At 49.1% G+C, this 18,558-nt stretch overlaps 7 protein-coding genes across 7 annotated transcripts; 2 read left to right on the forward strand and 5 right to left on the reverse strand.

Annotated features, from left to right (window-relative positions):
* Nucleotides 1-435: 435 nt before the first annotated feature.
* Nucleotides 436-3,355, reverse strand: N7458_007261 (uncharacterized protein; the record flags this gene model as incomplete). Its single annotated transcript, XM_056910643.1, has 10 exons — nt 436-501; nt 559-1,134; nt 1,205-1,387; nt 1,453-1,785; nt 1,849-1,946; nt 2,007-2,165; nt 2,214-2,416; nt 2,479-2,753; nt 2,819-3,141; nt 3,211-3,355. 10 exons carry the CDS (start codon nt 3,353-3,355, stop codon nt 436-438), a joined length of 2,361 nt encoding a protein of 786 aa, XP_056766347.1.
* Nucleotides 3,356-4,130: 775 nt separating this feature from the next.
* Nucleotides 4,131-5,905, reverse strand: N7458_007262 (putative transcription regulator (RTG2); the record flags this gene model as incomplete). Its single annotated transcript, XM_056910644.1, has 2 exons — nt 4,131-5,820; nt 5,898-5,905. 2 exons carry the CDS (start codon nt 5,903-5,905, stop codon nt 4,131-4,133), a joined length of 1,698 nt encoding a protein of 565 aa, XP_056766348.1.
* Nucleotides 5,906-6,515: 610 nt separating this feature from the next.
* N7458_007263 (uncharacterized protein) lies at nt 6,516-7,156 on the reverse strand (the record flags this gene model as incomplete). Its single annotated transcript, XM_056910645.1, has 3 exons — nt 6,516-6,662; nt 6,713-7,019; nt 7,071-7,156. 3 exons carry the CDS (start codon nt 7,154-7,156, stop codon nt 6,516-6,518), a joined length of 540 nt encoding a protein of 179 aa, XP_056766349.1.
* A 2,782-nt stretch (nt 7,157-9,938) lies between these two features.
* Nucleotides 9,939-10,936, forward strand: N7458_007264 (RTA1 domain-containing protein; the record flags this gene model as incomplete). Its single annotated transcript, XM_056910646.1, has 3 exons — nt 9,939-10,210; nt 10,267-10,676; nt 10,734-10,936. The coding sequence occupies 3 exons, from the start codon at nt 9,939-9,941 to the stop codon at nt 10,934-10,936; spliced, it is 885 nt and encodes a 294-aa protein (XP_056766350.1).
* Nucleotides 10,937-11,425: 489 nt separating this feature from the next.
* On the reverse strand, nt 11,426-13,128 carry N7458_007265 (uncharacterized protein; the record flags this gene model as incomplete). The annotated part of the gene is made up of 4 exons (XM_056910647.1): nt 11,426-12,092; nt 12,150-12,344; nt 12,394-12,516; nt 12,587-13,128. 4 exons carry the CDS (start codon nt 13,126-13,128, stop codon nt 11,426-11,428), a joined length of 1,527 nt encoding a protein of 508 aa, XP_056766351.1.
* A 493-nt stretch (nt 13,129-13,621) lies between these two features.
* On the forward strand, nt 13,622-15,514 carry N7458_007266 (uncharacterized protein; the record flags this gene model as incomplete). Its single annotated transcript, XM_056910648.1, has 8 exons — nt 13,622-13,801; nt 13,884-14,042; nt 14,108-14,456; nt 14,579-14,677; nt 14,731-14,812; nt 14,871-14,982; nt 15,036-15,195; nt 15,324-15,514. 8 exons carry the CDS (start codon nt 13,622-13,624, stop codon nt 15,512-15,514), a joined length of 1,332 nt encoding a protein of 443 aa, XP_056766352.1.
* Nucleotides 15,515-15,696: 182 nt separating this feature from the next.
* Nucleotides 15,697-17,618, reverse strand: N7458_007267 (CAZyme family PL4; the record flags this gene model as incomplete). The annotated part of the gene is made up of 4 exons (XM_056910649.1): nt 15,697-16,407; nt 16,493-16,636; nt 17,119-17,410; nt 17,461-17,618. 4 exons carry the CDS (start codon nt 17,616-17,618, stop codon nt 15,697-15,699), a joined length of 1,305 nt encoding a protein of 434 aa, XP_056766353.1.
* Nucleotides 17,619-18,558: the final 940 nt, after the last annotated feature.

The raw sequence follows: 18,558 nt of genomic DNA on the forward strand, positions 1-18,558 counted from the left end.
TGGACAACAGAAATTGATTGTGGCCGTGGCGCAACAATCGCATCTTATCTGATTGATAATCGCCACGTGATAGGGGTAGGGCAATCCGGACATCCGAGAACCAATCGGAGGATCAAGGTCGTACGGTACCAGTGGCCAGTGGCCAGTGTCACAGTAATCTCGAATATTATTTGGCCTAACTTTCTCCGGCAGAGCATATTATAGTAATAACACAGAAAATACAACCATTTCAAGACAGCTATTTAGAATGAAGAGCGGATTTGCCCTACCACTTGAAACTATTAAGCGATAGGCTCAAGAACATACGTGTTGAACTGTTCTTCTTCTCCTGGATTATATCCCCCGTTCTATAGCCTATCTATGCATCCGGGTGTTAACGAGTTTTTACGGCAGTAAAAATTTCGCCTTGGCGAATGCCGCATTCCAAGACACCTTTCACACACCAAATTTGCCACCCTCTGGGACCGAGAGATGCGGACATTCCTTCCAATCACAGGTGTTCTAGAAAACAAAATTAGCAAAATGCCACGGAACTTAAAGGAGTGTAGATAGACGTACTTGGTATACCTGTGTTCCCCACCAGCTGAAATGGTCGCTGGCGCCAGTGAAGTAGACAGTCAAGAATATGACCACACCGGCGATTCCTACTGACGAGTCCAACGCGGAGCTGAGCACAAAGTTGTATTTGCTCCACCATCCGTGGACTCGCTTTCGAATAAGCCAACCAAAGGTCAGACCCACAATCGCCCAGCTACCATAGTTCATGCCAGTCGCAGGCGGTAGATAGTTCAAGCCGCCCAGGAACACGGGAATATGGACTCGTTTCCACAGAGAGTTGGGATAGCGGTGACTCAAGAAGTAAACAGGTATTGGAAGAACAGCGCCGATGATAAAGAAGTACAAGAGGGTGTTGTAGCCGATATGGTTTGAGAAATAACGACGTGGGCCGATCGCGCCCCAGATGAGGGAGGTATTGAAATGGGTACTGGAGTATGGGCAGCTGAATCCGTTCACAGCAGCACTCGTGCAGACCCCACTGATATGATTGAGAGCCCAATTGAGAACACCAAGAGATGAAAGAGTTCCAATAATCATGCCCACACATTGCACAAAGAAGAGTTTCCGTTGTGGAATCTTAGTGTTGTAAAATCGTTAGTCGCGGCTATTTAAACTTGGATTTGGCAGGGGGCTTGGAGTCTCTCACATTGCAATAGTATGCAAGCTTCATGTCTTGCGCAAAGTACAGCCCTTTGATGGTGGTGATATACCCAAGATCAAAGAGCCAGATGTTGGCCAGAACTTTACCCTCAAAGACGAATCCGGCGACGATTCTGCAAAAAATATCGATATTTATCTTGAGATTCGATGTTGCGTATACAATTGCCAACTAAAAGAAGAGAATCACGGTTAGGAAGGTAACCATCTCAAAAGGACTCGGTGGAGGTGACATACTGGAGGATAGAAGACGACGGCAACAGCACACGCTAGTAGAACCCCATACCAGCGAAGCTCCACATCCCAGTGCTCAACCGCGAAAATGGCCATTAACAAGGCAAGTCCACAACCAACAAGATACCACCAAATAGGAACATCAGGTGCACCGGTTTCGTCCTGATCTTGGGGGCTGGAATGTCCAGGGAGAGATTCCATAACTAACTTAGGAACCCTCCTGGCGGCATCAGCCATGGCTTGGCGATGTTCCAGAATGACCCAGACGAGAAGGGAACTCAGCGTAGCAAAGGATAACCCAAACATGTTCAGAGCAAACGTGATCGGCATGTAGACCTAGACATCGAATACTTAGTTTCAGAGATTGAAATTTCTATAGAATTCATGAGGTCGACGAACAGGTGAATATGCGAGGTATTTCTGGACATCCAATGTATACCCGGAAGCCTTGTTCACAACCTTGGACGCTTTGTAAACACCACCAGTATTGTCGTAAACTGGCAGGGACATCAGTTCCATGATTGCCACGACGAAAATAGCAACGATTGCCTACTTACCTTTTGAGCTTTGAAAAGAAAGGTAGCCTGTGCTCCACACGTTTGTATAATAACAAGCCACAGCCACGATCCAAATCCAGAACACCAGGGACACGAAGACATTGAGGATCGCCCACGATGGAATCAACAAAGGCGATCCGACATAAGAAATTTGGCTCCCTGTTGGCTTGTCAGTTGATTGTCCCACGGGCGCAACTGATTCCGTACAGTCAAATGTGATTGGGATAAGACCCATGCCAGAACTCATGCCAAATAGCTGATTGACCACAGGGCTTGTCGGATTGATCCAGCAAGGAAAGCTGAAGTAGCTAAGAGCTGGAAAGATAAAGTCTGGAAACCAGTACCAACAAAAGGAGACGCAGCAGGTGAAAGTAAAAAATGCGTAGCGAGATATCTTCCAAGTGTTGTAGCTTTGAGTTTATGTTAGAAGCCACATGCTGGGAGACCTGCGAAAGGAAAGAGAATCGCTAACCTGGCTTGAACTTTATCCTGGTTGATATTGTGCAGGGTAGTTGTGAGAGCAGTGACACCCAGGACACCAGGCCAGATGAGCTTTTTCGGCGCTACAACGATAGCACGAAAAAGGCCCGCCAGACAGAATCCAATCAGGAATGTAGCGAGGGTAACCAGAACTTGGAACCCCCATCCGGCATTATAACCGTAGAACATCTGCTGCTCGGTCAAGACATCGGCTCCCAAGCGAACGTAGATACTGAGATTTGACATGACATAGATGAGGACATGTTCCTGTCGATGGAACTGTTTAGCTGATGAAGGAGATGGCATCTACATCATTCACTCAATGCACTGACCTTGGTATTAAAGGGACCTGGGTTCAGGTTAAAAGAAGAATATCCGAACGGAACGTTCCAACTGGGCACAATCCTTTCCCAAAGCTTTCCCAGCGGGTAGGCCAAAAGAAGCACCACCGAGGATGAGATGGTAAGAGAGGGCGTTCGGAGAGTATATAGCGTATTCAGTCCACTTGCCACGATGCAGAAGCCAATCCCAAGCACCCACATCCGCAAGGTGAGGATTGGCTCGGTCGGGTCATCCTCAGCGATGCCTATGCCGGCCGCTCGGAGGACCTCGGCTTCAGAGTCTGAATCGGCGGCGAGGAATGTTAGAGCATGAGCTAGTGCAGAGCACGAAGGCCCGATGAAGAAATTTCAGAATCACAGAGTTCTGCTTAGCGGTATCAGACTGATGGGCTTCCCGAGCATTTCTTTCTTGTACATCAATCTCCTTGGCTTCTCCCATGATCGCGTGTGGCAGCTTTCAGCGGGCAGGAAGTTGATGGTGGAGGAGATCCAGCAGACGGATCGGATCAGATAATTGTTACGTAGCATCAGATAAGATCTTAAAGGCGATTCAAACTTCTGATCACCGTGTCCAACCGGGTGCCGAGTTAAGCAGCCGAGGCCTGGCCGCGAGTCGTTTTCGCGTTCAGCCCTACCGCGACGGAGATGGAGCACGAAAGCTTCAAAGATGGGTCCACCCACTGGCAACCCATTGGCAGCCCTTTTCACGCCTGCCTGTTCGGTGAAGCCATTTTCGGGATCTCTGCTTATGCGACCATTAGAAATGCGCCAAATTAGGTATCTGCAGACTTCATGCATGCATCGGGATGACTTTCGAGAGAGGGCATGATAATATCCTGCACTGACAGCCTGTCCGATTTGCGCGATGAAGAAAAAAGGGTCCTTGGAAGAAAAATTCCAACTTCCCTTCCTCCGACGCGCAGGACCGACAGTATCCACCTGGTGGACCCCAACGCGCGATTTATTCCGAGAAAGAGGCATAGAGACGAAAGATCTGGAGGCCAAAAGATGCAAGACTCGTCGATTTTGACACATATGAATCTCAATTTTATGCCGACGCCCATACCAGAAAGCATTATCATGACACATAAAGAGGTGGATGGAAACAAGTGCCCGAAAGGTACCAATATCAAAGCAGGAAGGAGAAAAGAGAAGTGGACCAAGATGATTCTCTACAGCATGGTCACGATCGCGAGCACGCAGTGTAAACAGTACACTGCGCTGGATGCTGTATAGGAGGAGAACCCATCCACATCCGCGGAGATAGTCTGGTCATGATGGAGTGAATAGTCACCGCAAACGACTAAGTGACCAGTAGATCCTCTTCTTCCACAGAGACCTGAATTTTCATGCCCCATCCATCTCTCCCCCCAATCCAGTTCTTACGTTTCCCTACCTTCTTAAGCTTCCGCGAGTCTCGCTCCAATTCCTCCTTCAGACGGGTTGGATCGTATGCAACTTTTTGAATTGCAATCTTCAACTTGATCCCCTCCTTCTTCCCCTTCTTCCCCAGCCCAGTCACCCACTCTGCAGAGGGAACAATCCGGGGCTTGGATGTATCAATCGAACCAGTGAGATATAGTTGACCAAGGATCAGGCCAAATTTGCCAAGGTATCGCGTCCACCAAACTTCCTCTGGAGAGAGAAGTCCCTGTAAATGAGACTTTAAGTCCACATCGCGTGGTGGGAGTTCTCCACCGTAGCGCTCTTGGAGCATGAGGGCCAAAAGCGCCCGGTGAGAGTGAGGGATTCCATGGGCCGAGGCGAGAATGCCAGTGCTTGTACTGTAGAGGGCCGCACTAGAGGAGAGTTCTTTGGCCATTGAAGCATGTACATAGAGGGCATTCGCAAATGCCTGGACCACATGCACGCTGATCGTGGATGGAACCGAGCGCGAGCCCGTCGGTCGGGGCAGAGAAGCCAGCATCAATGCAGCGATGGCTTGTGCCGATGAAGGCGCATATCGAGCGGTCGCAACCTCGAGCGGATCTTGTTGACGGACCACCGGCAGCATTTCGCGAAACAGAACACCCTCTCGCACGCCCCCTTGGCAAAAATGCGCTTCTTTGATCCCATGCGGCAATGACTCGGCAAGTACGTTGACCAGGAACGCAACCGAAGGCACCTGCTTGCGGCGCCGATCAGAAACCCGGAAAATCTCGTCTGCTTTGCGAGCCACTTCCTTCAGGGCATCGGTGTTCTCAAAGTCGGCTTTGGGTGCAGTGTACCCGTTGATGATGGAAATGGGATAATTTTGGCCTCGGGTTTGATGCAGGTAGAGCAGTAGATAGCCCCATCCACGAAACCCACCACCGGACAGGTACAAGGGGAAACCACCTTGCTCGCGTGCTTTCTTTACAAGACTTTCGGGAACTTCGAGACGCTCGAAGGCTGTGCGGAAGTTGTGAGCCATCTCGCGACGGAACTCTTCCCTTGCCTTTTTAGCATCGTCTTCGCTTTTCCCCCGCTTCAAGTCGGCCAGTTTCTGGGTTAATGCGGCCGCTCCGTATGGGAAGCTCACCGCACCTTGGGGGCTAATGCGCACATTGCCTGCGTGCGAGATGATCCAGGTCATCTGCATACTTCCACCCCCGAGGTCCAGAGCCAACCCTTCCACGTCGGAAAAGCTACTCGCAATACCCCAAGCACCAATGATCCCCTCATCCTCCTTTCGCAGAAGCTCCACCTCGATGCCCGTTTTGCGGTAGATCGCGTTGGTAAACACCTCAGAATTGAGCGCCGTTCGCGTTGCTTCGGTCGCGATAATGCGTATGTTCGACGCCGGTACACCAATCTCAACGCAGATGATTTGGAACCGGACAATAGCGCTGACCACGCGGTCGATCACATGTTGGGAAATGGGGATGCGAGTGCCGGTCGCGGGGTCGATTTGTGCCTCGTAGAGGGAGATATTGACGCGATGGAAGTGGACCGTGGGAATGATGCGAGTAGTTGGAGAGGTAAGATCGGAAATCGAGCATCGAATACCATTACTGTTGTTGGAGGGAGAGAGATAGACGAGTCAACGAGGGGATTCACGGACTGGGTTCGCGCTCTTGAACCGGCGTACCTGCCCATATCGACCACCGCGTGTAGATAGTCATTCTGACCTGGTTGCAGGGACGTGGTTAGCTTTCCGTGGGAGCTTCCTCCAAAGGAAACTGGCTTCCACCCCCCATTGCGGATTCGTGGGAAAGTTTTGTCTTGTCAATTCTTCTGTGGTCGGCTCGTGAGTCGTCAGTCGTGAGACTGTCCGAGAGCCAAAAGGAAGGTTGGTGACATCACCAGAGAACGGGCCCGTCACCGTTGCCGATCATGACACACGACTTCACCGCCTCTAAAGATTCTGCTAATCACCATTCACGACAACTATATATCCCATCCCAATAATCGGATAAATTCCGAGTCAAGCCAGGGATACTACGCGAAACGCTAGGTATTTACTCCCAGGGACCCTAAAATAGTAAGGCAACTTGACGACAAGTCCTTCAAAAGAGAGGCTGATACATGGAATCTGCATATGCGTGAGATATGCGACCTATAACGGCTACAACTAGCAGGTCACCCAAACTCCAGACCACTCAGATGGTCGCATTTCATTCGACCTGAATCACGCTTGGCTTTTCCGACCAGTACACTGAAGCCACGCTCGAACCAACGGCATGTTCACCGTTAGGTAGACCATCGTTCACACTTTAACTGGACCGACAGCCGTGTTGAAAAAGTCAGTGATGACTCTGGTGCGAAGACCGGGCGAAAAGTAGTCGTATCCAACAAGTACACCGCAAGAGTCAACGAAAACAGTTATCGGAATCGATGAGTATAGGATATTCCACTTGAGTCTATCAGTATTCGTCGTATCGAAAGAGGTAGCTTGGAACTGACAGATGCAACATGTTTATCGAGCAAATTCCTCTTCACAAGTCCACCGAATACGGCTGCTCCTTGAATCAAGAAGTCTTCGGTGAATAGAGGATAATTGGACATGACATAGCCAGTCCACACGTTGGGCTGTGCAACGCCTACCTCATAGGATGTCAGGTTGTTGAAGACCAAACCATCCTTGGTAGTCTTAGAATAGTCGAAGATCGAAGAAGCCAGAGCCCCGTCGTAGGCCTCATCTGCACGAACGAGGTTCTGGGAGGGAGAAAAGTAAATGTAGCCCGACATGATATGGGATAGATTGTTATTCCTTCAATGTATTAGTAGAAGTGTGTGGAAATATCAAGATAGATTTGTATACCATTTGTGCTGAATGAAGCTGGTTTTGAATTCAGGTTTTACCAGCGGCGGCTGTGGTTGCTGAAAGCTGCCGCTGAATTCAAGCATTGATGCAGGAAAGTCATTGCACGACGAATCTTTCGGCTGCACCGAGGTGGCCAGGGCCAGCAGAGAGAAAGAGAGAGTCCAAAGGAGATTCATCGAGAATGGGTGATAGTGGTAGATAAGATGTCAGTCGAATGTGCGAGAATTTTTGGTTTTCGAAGATGTGACAAGAGACATCTCCTCTTTATATACATTTGATACGATATCTCTTTCAATAGACTGACATTATCCAGCTTGATGGAATGAACATACTGCGCGGGCATAGGTCAGTCGCAGATGCCTAAATTGTGTGGGGCTCTAGGTGTTGCGCTCGATTATAACCCAATTGGGAAATGCTTCTTGGCACAATGCGGAATAGTTTCTATTCCACTCCTTCTAACGGAGAGTCTAATCTCCCTTTCCAATCCCAAAGTAGATGAAGATCATCTTTGATCCTAGCCGCAACAATAAATCCCCGCTTGAAAATAGAATCCAGCAGAGCCTGAACCGTGGCTTTTTGGATGTCAGTTTCTGCGCGTGTTCCAGCGACTCGAAGCGGGAGAATCAACAATAGACCACATCCACCTGGAGTATCGAGTATAATTTCAGCTCGTTGAAGGATTTGGTTAACGTGGTGATTTATCTCACACCTTGATAGGTATGGAGAATGATCTAGATGCCAACAATGATAATAATCAAATGTGTTGAATAGATCGAGTAGGATTGCGTGGTAGTATGAAAGTGCTTGGTGGAAAGGCAAACTTTTGGACCTTTCGGGATCTGTGTTTTGAAGTTCGCTATATAGCTTGTATATATCGTTCTGAATTTCTGCGGCTTCAACGCCAAATTGATCCAAGGTCGGATCGGGGATGTCGAAACTCATAACGCTTGAAACATATCCGTAGAATCTGAAGGAGGACATGAGTAAAACAGAGAATCAGTTGCAGTTTTACTTGCATACCGAGTATTAAAGGTAGATATTTCGGCCATTATTGAAGGGATTCGGCCCAGACTATCCCATTTACTCACGGGTGTCTGGTCGTCCATTTGGTACGTCGGGGCCCACTCGAGGCTGGATAGAATTGTGCCTTCTCCATAGAGTATTGCTCGATTTGCCTCAAACATCCTGAAGATACCCAGAAAAGCCTTTCGTGGGCGGGATATTGTGGTTGTTGCCCCTGCGCCCTGCAACAGTCGAGATGTTCCATGTAACATATGTTTTGCCCACCCATCTCCCGATGGATCGGCCATAAGCTGTCAGCCTGAGTTAGTATATCTGTCAAGTCATTTTTAGATTAGAAGAGATATACCTCGAATAAGCCTAGGAAAAAAGTAGCCCAAAGAATATCGTCTCGCAAAGAGACCTCCGATTCCAGCAATACAGTTTTTAATAACTCGATCGAACGGGAGTATGACTTGTAAGCCAAGAACCGAGGAGATTCGGTTTCAACATAATTTGCACAATAGCCATGGCGTGAAGCATCCAGGGCACCTATTGCACTGACTACGGAGCTCAATAGCGCGGATTCGCTCACCAAGGGTAGGAGGGACCTCGACCAACACGTCTGTATGGTGGACGAGGTGATTGCGATATAGAAAGGCGAAGAAGCAATCCAGATGGATAGTCCTCGTGTCTGCTGCCAGTGTTGCAGGTATCAATTTGCGCAATGTACATTCAGTTTCCTTGTAAAAGACGTAGACTGCCTTTAACTCTTCACTCATCTGTTTTCGGCAAATCTTACCCGTACGAATACACGATTCACAGGGAATTCCACCTACACACTGCTCTACTATATTAGCAATGACACATGTTACACGGACCATATAGAGAAAGTACCCTGATTTTTCTGGTAGCACAAGATTCACATCGTGTGACCTTCTTGCGCCGGTCGAGAGGACCCAGTGCGCGTTTTGGTGGCATTTCGGCGCCTGCATTCAAGGTCGGGTGTTCGAAGGCTCGACAGCTGCCCCTGAACGTGGATGGATGAGTGCCAAGTCAAATCTCTGTCACAGTGTTGAAGAATTCTAGGGCTCTTGGCATCGGGTTGATCCTAGGCAGCCGCCTTCTCATAAACCTTGGACACTAGGCCTATTCGGGAAGTAATCAAGCGCAGGCGGCACGACGGTTAATTCACCAGCAAACTATCCAAGGATTACCCAGAATTACAGGAAACACGAATTGCGCTAAGGAAATCACTGGGAAACCAGATGAATCATAATTGAGGGCCTGATTGATTGATGAATCGGCTATGATGGCGGGTAGGCCGAAATACTTGAGATACTAGTAGGAACATCTTTGGAAGATTAAATTTCTGATTGGTAGACCTGAATGGCTATGCAAGTACTAAGTAATCTCAAGCTAATTCGGGGTTTACATCTAGCGCCTTTAACCAATGAAAGGTCATATGAGTCGTTGATAGGTAATTTCCGAGCCCTTCTTCCCCGACAGGCGCATAACCAACTCCCCGTCAATTTGGAGCTAGGCCGAATGGGAAATGATCAAGCGCGGGCCATGACCAATACTATTCATAGAATCTATTACTATATTATGATCCGAGCCAGAACGAGTGGAAACACCTTCAGGGTAGCATTCTACATTGGTACTCAATCATCCATGGATGTAGTTGCTGAATTCGGTTGCCTAAGGGTGCAACTGTAGGTATTGACGAAATAGGAAGCAAATTTTCATCAAGCTTCGAGATATGAAGGTCTAGATAACCCGAACAAATGATCTGCCCACCAACACTCCCCGATTTATCTCACCAAACTCTCGAGAACCCTCACTTTCGAGCACCAACCTATCGTCATGTCCAACAACACACAAGCCTATATTCCATGCACGTTAGACACTTGCCCAATATCCTGGTCTACAATTGGATATCAGCCAAATCTGTGCGGAAATGCGTTATTTCTGGCAATATTTGCAGTTGCGTTGTTTGTACAACTTGCGATAGGCGTCCGTTATAAAACCTGGAGCTACCTTGTGGGCATGGGAGGAGGCCTTGTCCTCGAGATAGTTGGCTACGCGGGTCGAATCCAGTTGCATGTCAATCCATTTGTGTTCAACTCTTTCATACAGTGAGTTCAGATAATGTATAAGGAGTACTGCCCAGGCTCCCATGCCAAATATGCAGCTATCCTAACTCGATGACAAGATATCTAGTTTGTTTGACAATTGCTCCAGCATTCATGAGCGCTGTGGTGTATATTTGTTTTTACCGTATCATCATCGTCTACGACAGCTCGCTCTCGAGGATCAAACCAAGGGCATTTGTGGTGACTTTCATCGCTAGTGATGTTTTGTGTCTGATTCTTCAGGCTGCCGGAGGAGCAATTACGGCCACTACAGGTGGATCAAGCGATGGAGCAGAGGCCATGCGCAATACTGGTGTCAATGTGATGATTGCTGGCCTGGCTCTTCAAGTTGTTTCGCTTGTGTTTTTCCTTGCTTGTGCATTGGACTATACATATCGCGTGAGTCAAAAGGGCTTCTTCCCGGCTACGGCTGCTATGCAAAGCAGACGTTGGAAAGGTTTCTTGATTAGTGAGTATCCTAGGACTCGAGGCCTGCGAGTAGTAGCTGACGCATTTGCCATAATAGGCCTGACAATAGCAACAATTGCGATATTTATCAGATCTGTGTTCCGAGTAGCGGAACTTCGGGATGGGTTTTCAAGCGAGCTCGCTGGAAACGAAGTTGCTTTCATGATTCTGGAAGGAGCGATGATAGTAGTAGCGACGATCTGCTTGACTGTATTTCATCCCGGCTATTGCCTTGGTGTTTCGTGGAAAGTGTCAACCTAACGAGGGATAGTTGCGGTCCCGGTTGGGCCTTTTGAGGTTGGTACACCACAAGGTTGGCATGAACGCTGATAGTCGTAGCGTTCGTTGGTTTTTGAAAATTTTGGTAATAAAACGGTAATGGAATTGCAAGAGTCTCTTAGAGCTGTTGCTAGGCCGTCACTTGAACGCCACTTCTTTCTTTAGCGCCTATCTGCTAGACTTCATTTATGGACATGCTGAAGATACTTGATTCTCTGCAGAAGCGCCACTAGCAGTATATTGCCCTTATGTCGTGGAGTGTATTCAAGTTATTGAAAATAGTGTAAGCAAAAAGAACAGTTTGATTCTATCGCTCAAAACGACTCAAAGTGTGATTAAAAGTCTAACCACCTATCTGAGGACCTGTTGATGAACAGGTTTGTGGAAATGACTGGATCTGAGAGTCGAATGCTACGCGTAGCCTCATCAGCAAGACTTCGCCCCTGGAGTATGAAGGATATGAGCTACTTCTCATTCAATGGCTTTGGTGTCCGACATGACGGGCTCATCCTGAATGCCCCATTCAATGTTTGTATACCCGTTAGCTGTCAGATAGTCCTTCCAGTCCTGATCGCCATGATCCAGGAACTTATTAGAGTCCTCAAGTACGAACCAAGCCAGACAAGCTCCTAAAACGGCAAATCCCGATCCAATTAGGAACACCGCCTGGGTACCGTGGAGCTCATCATCACCCCAGGTGGCTAGAATAGGCTTGAATACCTGAGTCCCAATAGCGGCACCGGCCTTGCTCCAAGCCGCTGCAAAACCAACCCCATGGCCACGAAGAGCGGTTGGAAAGCTTTCGCTAGCTGTAAGGACAATGGTAGCCCCTGGGCCAACTTCACCAAGAGTAAGAAAGATTCCATACAAGATGATGAAAAGTGGCAGCTTGGTTTGAATTGGCCCTAGAGCTCCACCCAGAATAAAGCCCAGTATAGCCTGAAGGAAGAAGCCAAGAGCCATGGTGCGTCGCCGGCCGATTCGATCGGACAATAGACCGCCAATGAATGCCCCTGGAATATAGAAGCAATTGATTAATGTTCCCCATGCCATAGTGAGAGCAAGCGATGAGGAAGGGTTGACTCTGCCAACGATGGTCGAAGAGAAAAGCCCAAATGGATAGGAAATGTAGTTGTAGCTGTGCGGCCAATCTCAATTAGCCTACGATATTCCCGTTGATTAGTGAAACACTTACATGAACCACGAACCGCACACTCCGAGAAGTGACCGCCAGTACTTTTTGATAGCCAGCCAGTATGGGATCGGCTGCTTCTTCATCGAGCTCTTCCGATATGCAGAACTCACGACCATTCGATATCGAAACCAGAAAATTGAGAGGGGAGCGATGGCGCCCATCGCGAGAGAGACCCGCCACACTGCTTCGTAGTGTCTAACTTGTTGGTGAAAGCACAGAAGGAGGATCAATGGCACTAATGCACCGAAGGCGAATCCTAGGGAGGCAGAGATCTCCAATCATGGCGAAAATGAAACCTCTACGCTTGCGAACACTCGGAGCTTCATCGGTTGCTTCCGCAGCACCTGCGCCGGCGACTGGATACTCTCTGGAAATCGTCAGATGAAAATAATGATTAGATTGATGGTTTTTTTTTTTTTAAAGAAAAGATAGCTTACCCTCCTGCACCAACTCCTGCGATGCCTCTGGCAACGATTAACATCCAGAACATCCCGTCGTCCGTGAGACCACTGGCCCCTGCACTGAGTGCGATGCCCAGGACCAGAATGGCGGTTGTGGGTACAGCACCTGTTTTGCGACCTAGCTTATCCGAGATATAGCCAAATAACAACATGCCAATGATCATGCCAACCATAAAGGCATTTGACAAACGAGCGGCGACCGTGGTAGTCAGCGCTTGTGGATAGATAACTTCCATAAGTAGTTCTATATTACCGATGATTGACGCATTGAAGCCATCTGAGCCAATTGCCAGACCACTGAAGACGACCATCATCACCATTGACACGCGGGAGTAACCCCGACCGGATTCTTTGACCATCGCATCGGGATGGATCGCACTGGGAGTTTGTGCGTCTGGGGTCGCTGCGTCCGGGGAGTCTGGTTTGCTCGATAAGGTTGTTTTGGGCTCTGCTGCCTCTGCTGTAGCGGATTGCTGTTCATGCAAATGGTGAACTTCAACTACTGGAGATTCGCTCATCTTGGTTTCGTTGCATTGAGCTCTTTTCCCACTATGTCATGATAAGAGATGGCCTACAGGTGCTGTTTCGCCCTTTATACCAAGCCACTCCATCGGACACATTCCGCGTGGACTATACTTCTCGGATATGGGGTCTTGATTTGGCCAAGATTGCTTATGGCTATTGAACCAATCAATTGATGTGCGGGGTTGGGATAGGTCGGATATCTGTAATTGTTGTGGAGACTAAGACGGGCGAGGCACAGGACAGGCTGGAATCTGAAGCTAGTCAGCCCCACGGACTCACTAAGAAGCCACTTAGGTAGTCCACCCGCCATGGGCGGGACAAGCGGGGAAGGTAAGAACGAGATAACACTACATAGGCACTACTTTCCCGAATAATGCCCCTGGTAGAAATGTACCAAGGGGCTGGATGAACATGCCGGGATTGTTGAATCTTTCCTTTCCCATCCTCCACTGACCAGAAGCCATTGATTTGTATACACGGGAGACTATGTCGAAGCAATTGCCGAACGCTCAAAGAGATGTCGAAGCCCTTGTTCTTCCATCCAAATGCCACGATACTGGACGGTTTTCTCTCCGAACGCTGGTGCAGTTTATTGCCACTGTTGGCTTGCTGGCCACCGGGTACCAGTACATTTGGCCCCAGTCTCTTGCACCTTCTGACGGCGAAGTGATCACCAAAGAACAGCGGTTGGAAGAGTTTCAACGATGCGCCATCAAGAACCTATTAGATACCGGCTTGCCGTTCCTAGAAAAAGGCTTCCCCAATCGCAGTTCCTGATTTCCAGGAGCGGCGAGATCGATTAGCGGAAGCGCTGGTGGCCGAGGACGTCGATGCTTTCGTAGTGGAACCTGGCTACACCTTCAAGTATTATGGCAATGTTAGCCAGCCAGAATGGGAGGTTTGGGAGGTCAGTCACCCTTCCAGTTTAAAAACTCGAGCAGTATAGCGACCAACAATACTGATGAAGTATAGCCGGAAGAGCGCCCGTTCCTGATGGTTGTTCGTCCCGTCTTGGATCAGGCGACAAGCCAAGTAAGGGCAAACACAACGTTCCTCTGTCCATCCTTTGAAGCCGAGCGAGCCCGTCTGTTAGATATGCCTTTTACTGAAGAGATCCAAATTGTCCCTTGGGAGGAGCATTGGGACCCGTACAGCACTCTTCAGCAGTCAGACGTATTCCTTGGTGTTAGTCGTGTGCCACGCTTAATGGTCGACGAGGAAATGCGAGACTTCATTCAACGAGGACTGGGATCTGCGGGATTTGAGGTAGTTGGCCTGCGCGGTCAAGTCGAAGAGGTGCGGCAGATCAAGACTGCGCATGGTCGAGATTCTCCGTGCAGTCAATACGGGTACCGTTGAAGCCGTCCGAGAGATGAGAAAATGCGAGTCAAAGGGCAACTCAGCAAGATGGTTCAATGATGTATTTTCTGACAAAGTCATCAGGTCTCTATCCCGGATTGACCGAGAATGAAATAGCCACCGTGCTTGACAACGCCCTTCGAGCAGCTGGAATGGAGCCATTCTTCGACATCGTGCTCTTTGGTTCGTCACATCCTGCCCACGAGACATACGATACCTTTACTAACGTGTCAAAGATGAGAATGCATCAAACCCCCATGGCGGAACGGATGGAGAAAAGGTTCTGGAGCCAGAAACATTTGTCCTGATTGATGTCGGGTCTGTTTTCCTAGAAGGTTGTGTTCACACCATACTCATTGTCTGACCCATCTTGCAGTGCTCATCTCTACGGGTATTCTTCGGATATTTGCCGTACTTTCTTCCCTCCGTTTCTCGAGAAGCCTTCAAAGAGTGCCCCCTTGTCGCCAAATTTGAAGGAGAAGCTCAAGGTACGTCTGAATTTCCTGATAAAGCAGCAGACACTAGATTAAGATATTGCTAGGTTTGGGATGTTGTATTTGAGGCGCAAACACAGTCGATCCATCATATGAAAGAAAATCTCACGGCGGCAAGTGTCGATATTGCTGCCCGAGATATCATTACCAGGGCTGGTTATGGCGGAACTTTCACACATCGGGTTGGTCATGGAATTGGCATCAAAGGTACGTATGCCTGAACTTGTGCCTCGAGGTTATGATTCGCGAGGTTATGTGAACGCATTTTGACTCGTCGAGTAGCCCACGAAAGTCCATATCTCAATAAAGGCAATTTCAACACTCTGCCAAAACAGGCATGGCGTTCACATCCGAACCCGGTATTTACTTGGTTGATAAATTCGGTGTCCGACATGAGGACATACTGCTTGTTCAGGGCAACGAAGAGCCACAGCTTCTGACAGGTAGCAGAGCCCAGGGACCTTGCGGGACCCTTGAAGACCACAACTTCAGTCTGGAAATCAAATTCTCTTACGATCATACCTAGGCTTTGTGAATCGAGGTGGACAACTCTAATAGGTGGCCACCACTTCGTGAAATTCCCCTCGGAGGGAAGGTTTTTGTGTTTGGGCATGTTGAAATAACAATATATATATGTATGGAGGGCGAAAGCCACGTAGCTGTCCTTCGAGCAAAGTTCGGGACGATAGGCAAGCAATATATGACACTTCATTTGACTTCCAGCCGCAGCGCATCATATTGCACGTATACAGTTTCCAGGCAAGCGATAGCCGTTTCCGTGTCCCGGTTGCGTTGAAAGGGAGATAGAGTCGCAGCAGGTTGTCTCCCTCGTGGGAGCCAATTTGCGGGGAACGACATACGGGAGCTAACCTGATAGCAACTAACGGCAGACCGGACAATGCAGCTGCTGGATTGATTGAATCCAATCATCAGGGTCAGAGGATCCAGGTGGTCGTTGATATAACTCTCAAGAGATAGATTATTGTAGGTTTCTAGGACGCGTTCCATTAGCATGGGCGATGAAAAGGACACATCGAGAAACCACCGATAGCTGATCCAGACTCTTACCGCAGGATTCCAGACATCTGTGTTGCCAGCTGCTATCTTTGCACCGGCTAACTGCACAGTAAGAGTTGCCGTTTTCCGCTGGCGTAGTTGCTTTGCGTCCAGTTTGAAGTGGATATTCCAGTCATAGGTGGTATCGTACTCGACATGGTGGTTCGATGAAGTTGGACCGAATACTGACCAGTGGACTGTATTCAGGTCTATAGCCGGATCACTCTTGCCGATGGTGTAGTTAATGCCGTCAGGGAAGTCATGGGTCCAGTCATGGGCACCCCAATAGATCATATACTCGGGGAGCTGGGGGATGTGTGGTGTCCTTGGCACGTCCGTGGCGAAATTCGCCTGAAGATCTGTCTGGGATTCCAAGTCGCCAGACCTCCGTTCCCGCGGATTCTTCTTCCCAGTTATCGCGGACTGTGGTTGATTTTCCTGCACGCACAACGATGCCGTCGCGGATAAAATCGCCGGAAATCCCTTCCGCGTAAATGGTAACACGATACTTTCCCTCCTTTACGCGGTCCAGGGCGAAGCTCCCATCTGATCCGATGTCAACCCAGTACTTTGGTAAGCGTCCGCAACGGCGCTGTTGTCTTGGTGGTAAACGCCATTGTCAGTTAGAATGGCAATAGGTCGGACAGCACCCTTGGGAAGCTTCACAGTTCCCGAACCCTTCCTCGTTGGCCCGATGGGACATAACCCACAACGTGCTTCGCAATAGAGTCATAGAATGCAGCATTCCATTCCGGCTTTGCCAGTTCTAGAGCTTCAGGCGCGCAGCTCATTCAGCGAATGAGATCCCTTGCCGCCATTGAAGAAGTAGAATTGAGGTCCGAAGGTTCGGTCAAATCCATTTGTGATGTTTGGAGTTCCTTCACCATGATGATTGGAAACGAGATAGTTGTAGATTATTCCGTCCACAGTCAAGTCCGAATGGATTGGGCCCTGTTATTGGTGATTCTGAATTTACCGAGAATAGAGAATGATAGACCCACTCAATATGTATCCTACCCCAGGCGTGCCTTTAGTCAAGCTCAAATTATGGCGTATTGCCAGGGAACCACTCACCTTGGTGTCTGGTGATGCTTCATGCCTGGTATGTGTTCCAGAAGAATTGGTGCCATCGGCGTACAGACCGTGGACGCTGCTATTCCTCCAAGTCAGCAGGATGTCAATGAACGGTCCGATTTCGACGCGCACAAGATGGCGATGAGCGTGCTTACGATTTGAAAAGGTGTATTTGTGAAATAGTCGGAGAACCGCGTAGTAGGCGTCGGTTGTGGTGTTGTTGAAGGTCCAGGTAGCATCCTGGACGACAACTTCGTGGCTGACGGCATCCTTGCTTGGCAGAGGGGGCGCTCTGCACATCGCTCGGGAAGTCAAATGTGGTCCACAAGGCTGTATTTGGACGGAACAGGGTCCGGAAGCTCCTGTAGGTTACGAAGGAACGGTGTAGTCTCGTAATAGGACAGCCGGCTAAACATGTGAAGGCCGGTCTCACCATCACGCAAGAACCAGTATTGCTGGAATTGCTGCCCTGTCGGAGTGTAGGTGTCGGTCAGAATCATACCAGTACCGGTTCCCGTGGAATCGACTCTTGCACAACTCCGTTGACGGAGTGGTGGCACCTGCGGTGTAGGAACCGGACGGGATACAATAACAATCCAAGTATGGACCTGTACCTGTTGACCCCGCCTGGGGCCCCAGAAGATCCTGGCCATCAGGACAGGCCAACAATCTGACCAGCGCTTCTGCGCAGCACCGTCAGGAGATCACTGGCAACGGTGATAGTGGTATCACTTTGCGAAACGTGGAGTGCGCGGCTGGATACAAGACTCGCCCTCGTCGCGAGAGGTCAGAAACTTCGCCATTCTCCCCGCACAATATCCTCTGTTCTAAAGTGTTCCTTTTGCTCGCCCACGCAAACAGATTGAATGAGAGCCTGGCATCTTGGCGATGTGAGGTGTGCGCTTTATGTCTTGTATGGATGGCTTCGGGGCTTGATATGCCGAATGGCCTCCGTCGAGAAACTCCAAGGCGCTCGATCGGAGGCTCGCGTCAAGGATTCATTTTATGTAAATCCACCAATCATCCGTTGCCAGTCGTTGCACGAATTAAAAAAAAGCGGGGGTGGATGTCTTGGCATGCGGGGTCGACTCGTTAAGGAGCCATGAAGATGCTCATCAGCCACGAGAGATGAATTGACGAAGTCTGGGGTTCGGCAGGAGGAGAGCCGCGATGGATTATTGACGAGCCTGGCCATTGTTCACCCGAGTTGCTCAGAGAGGTTGAATTTCAGACTTCTCACCTTGGTGATTGTGTGAGAACCCACGTCTGCCGAGAATGTCGCCTTCAACTCCAATGCTTGAGCAAGCAGTACATTGTTCGAGCGAACAAGGATGCATATCCGGGTCAATTCGAGTCGGCAGGTCTCCCGTGAAGGAAAAGAAACAAGATCACAGAGAGACAACCCGTTTTTTACGTGGTGTCGTCGTTGAATCTTGTTCA

Source organism: Penicillium daleae (assembly GCF_028827525.1).
Source record: "Penicillium daleae strain IBT 16125 chromosome Unknown utg000006l_segment0_segment0, whole genome shotgun sequence".
Taxonomy (NCBI): domain Eukaryota; kingdom Fungi; phylum Ascomycota; class Eurotiomycetes; order Eurotiales; family Aspergillaceae; genus Penicillium; species Penicillium daleae.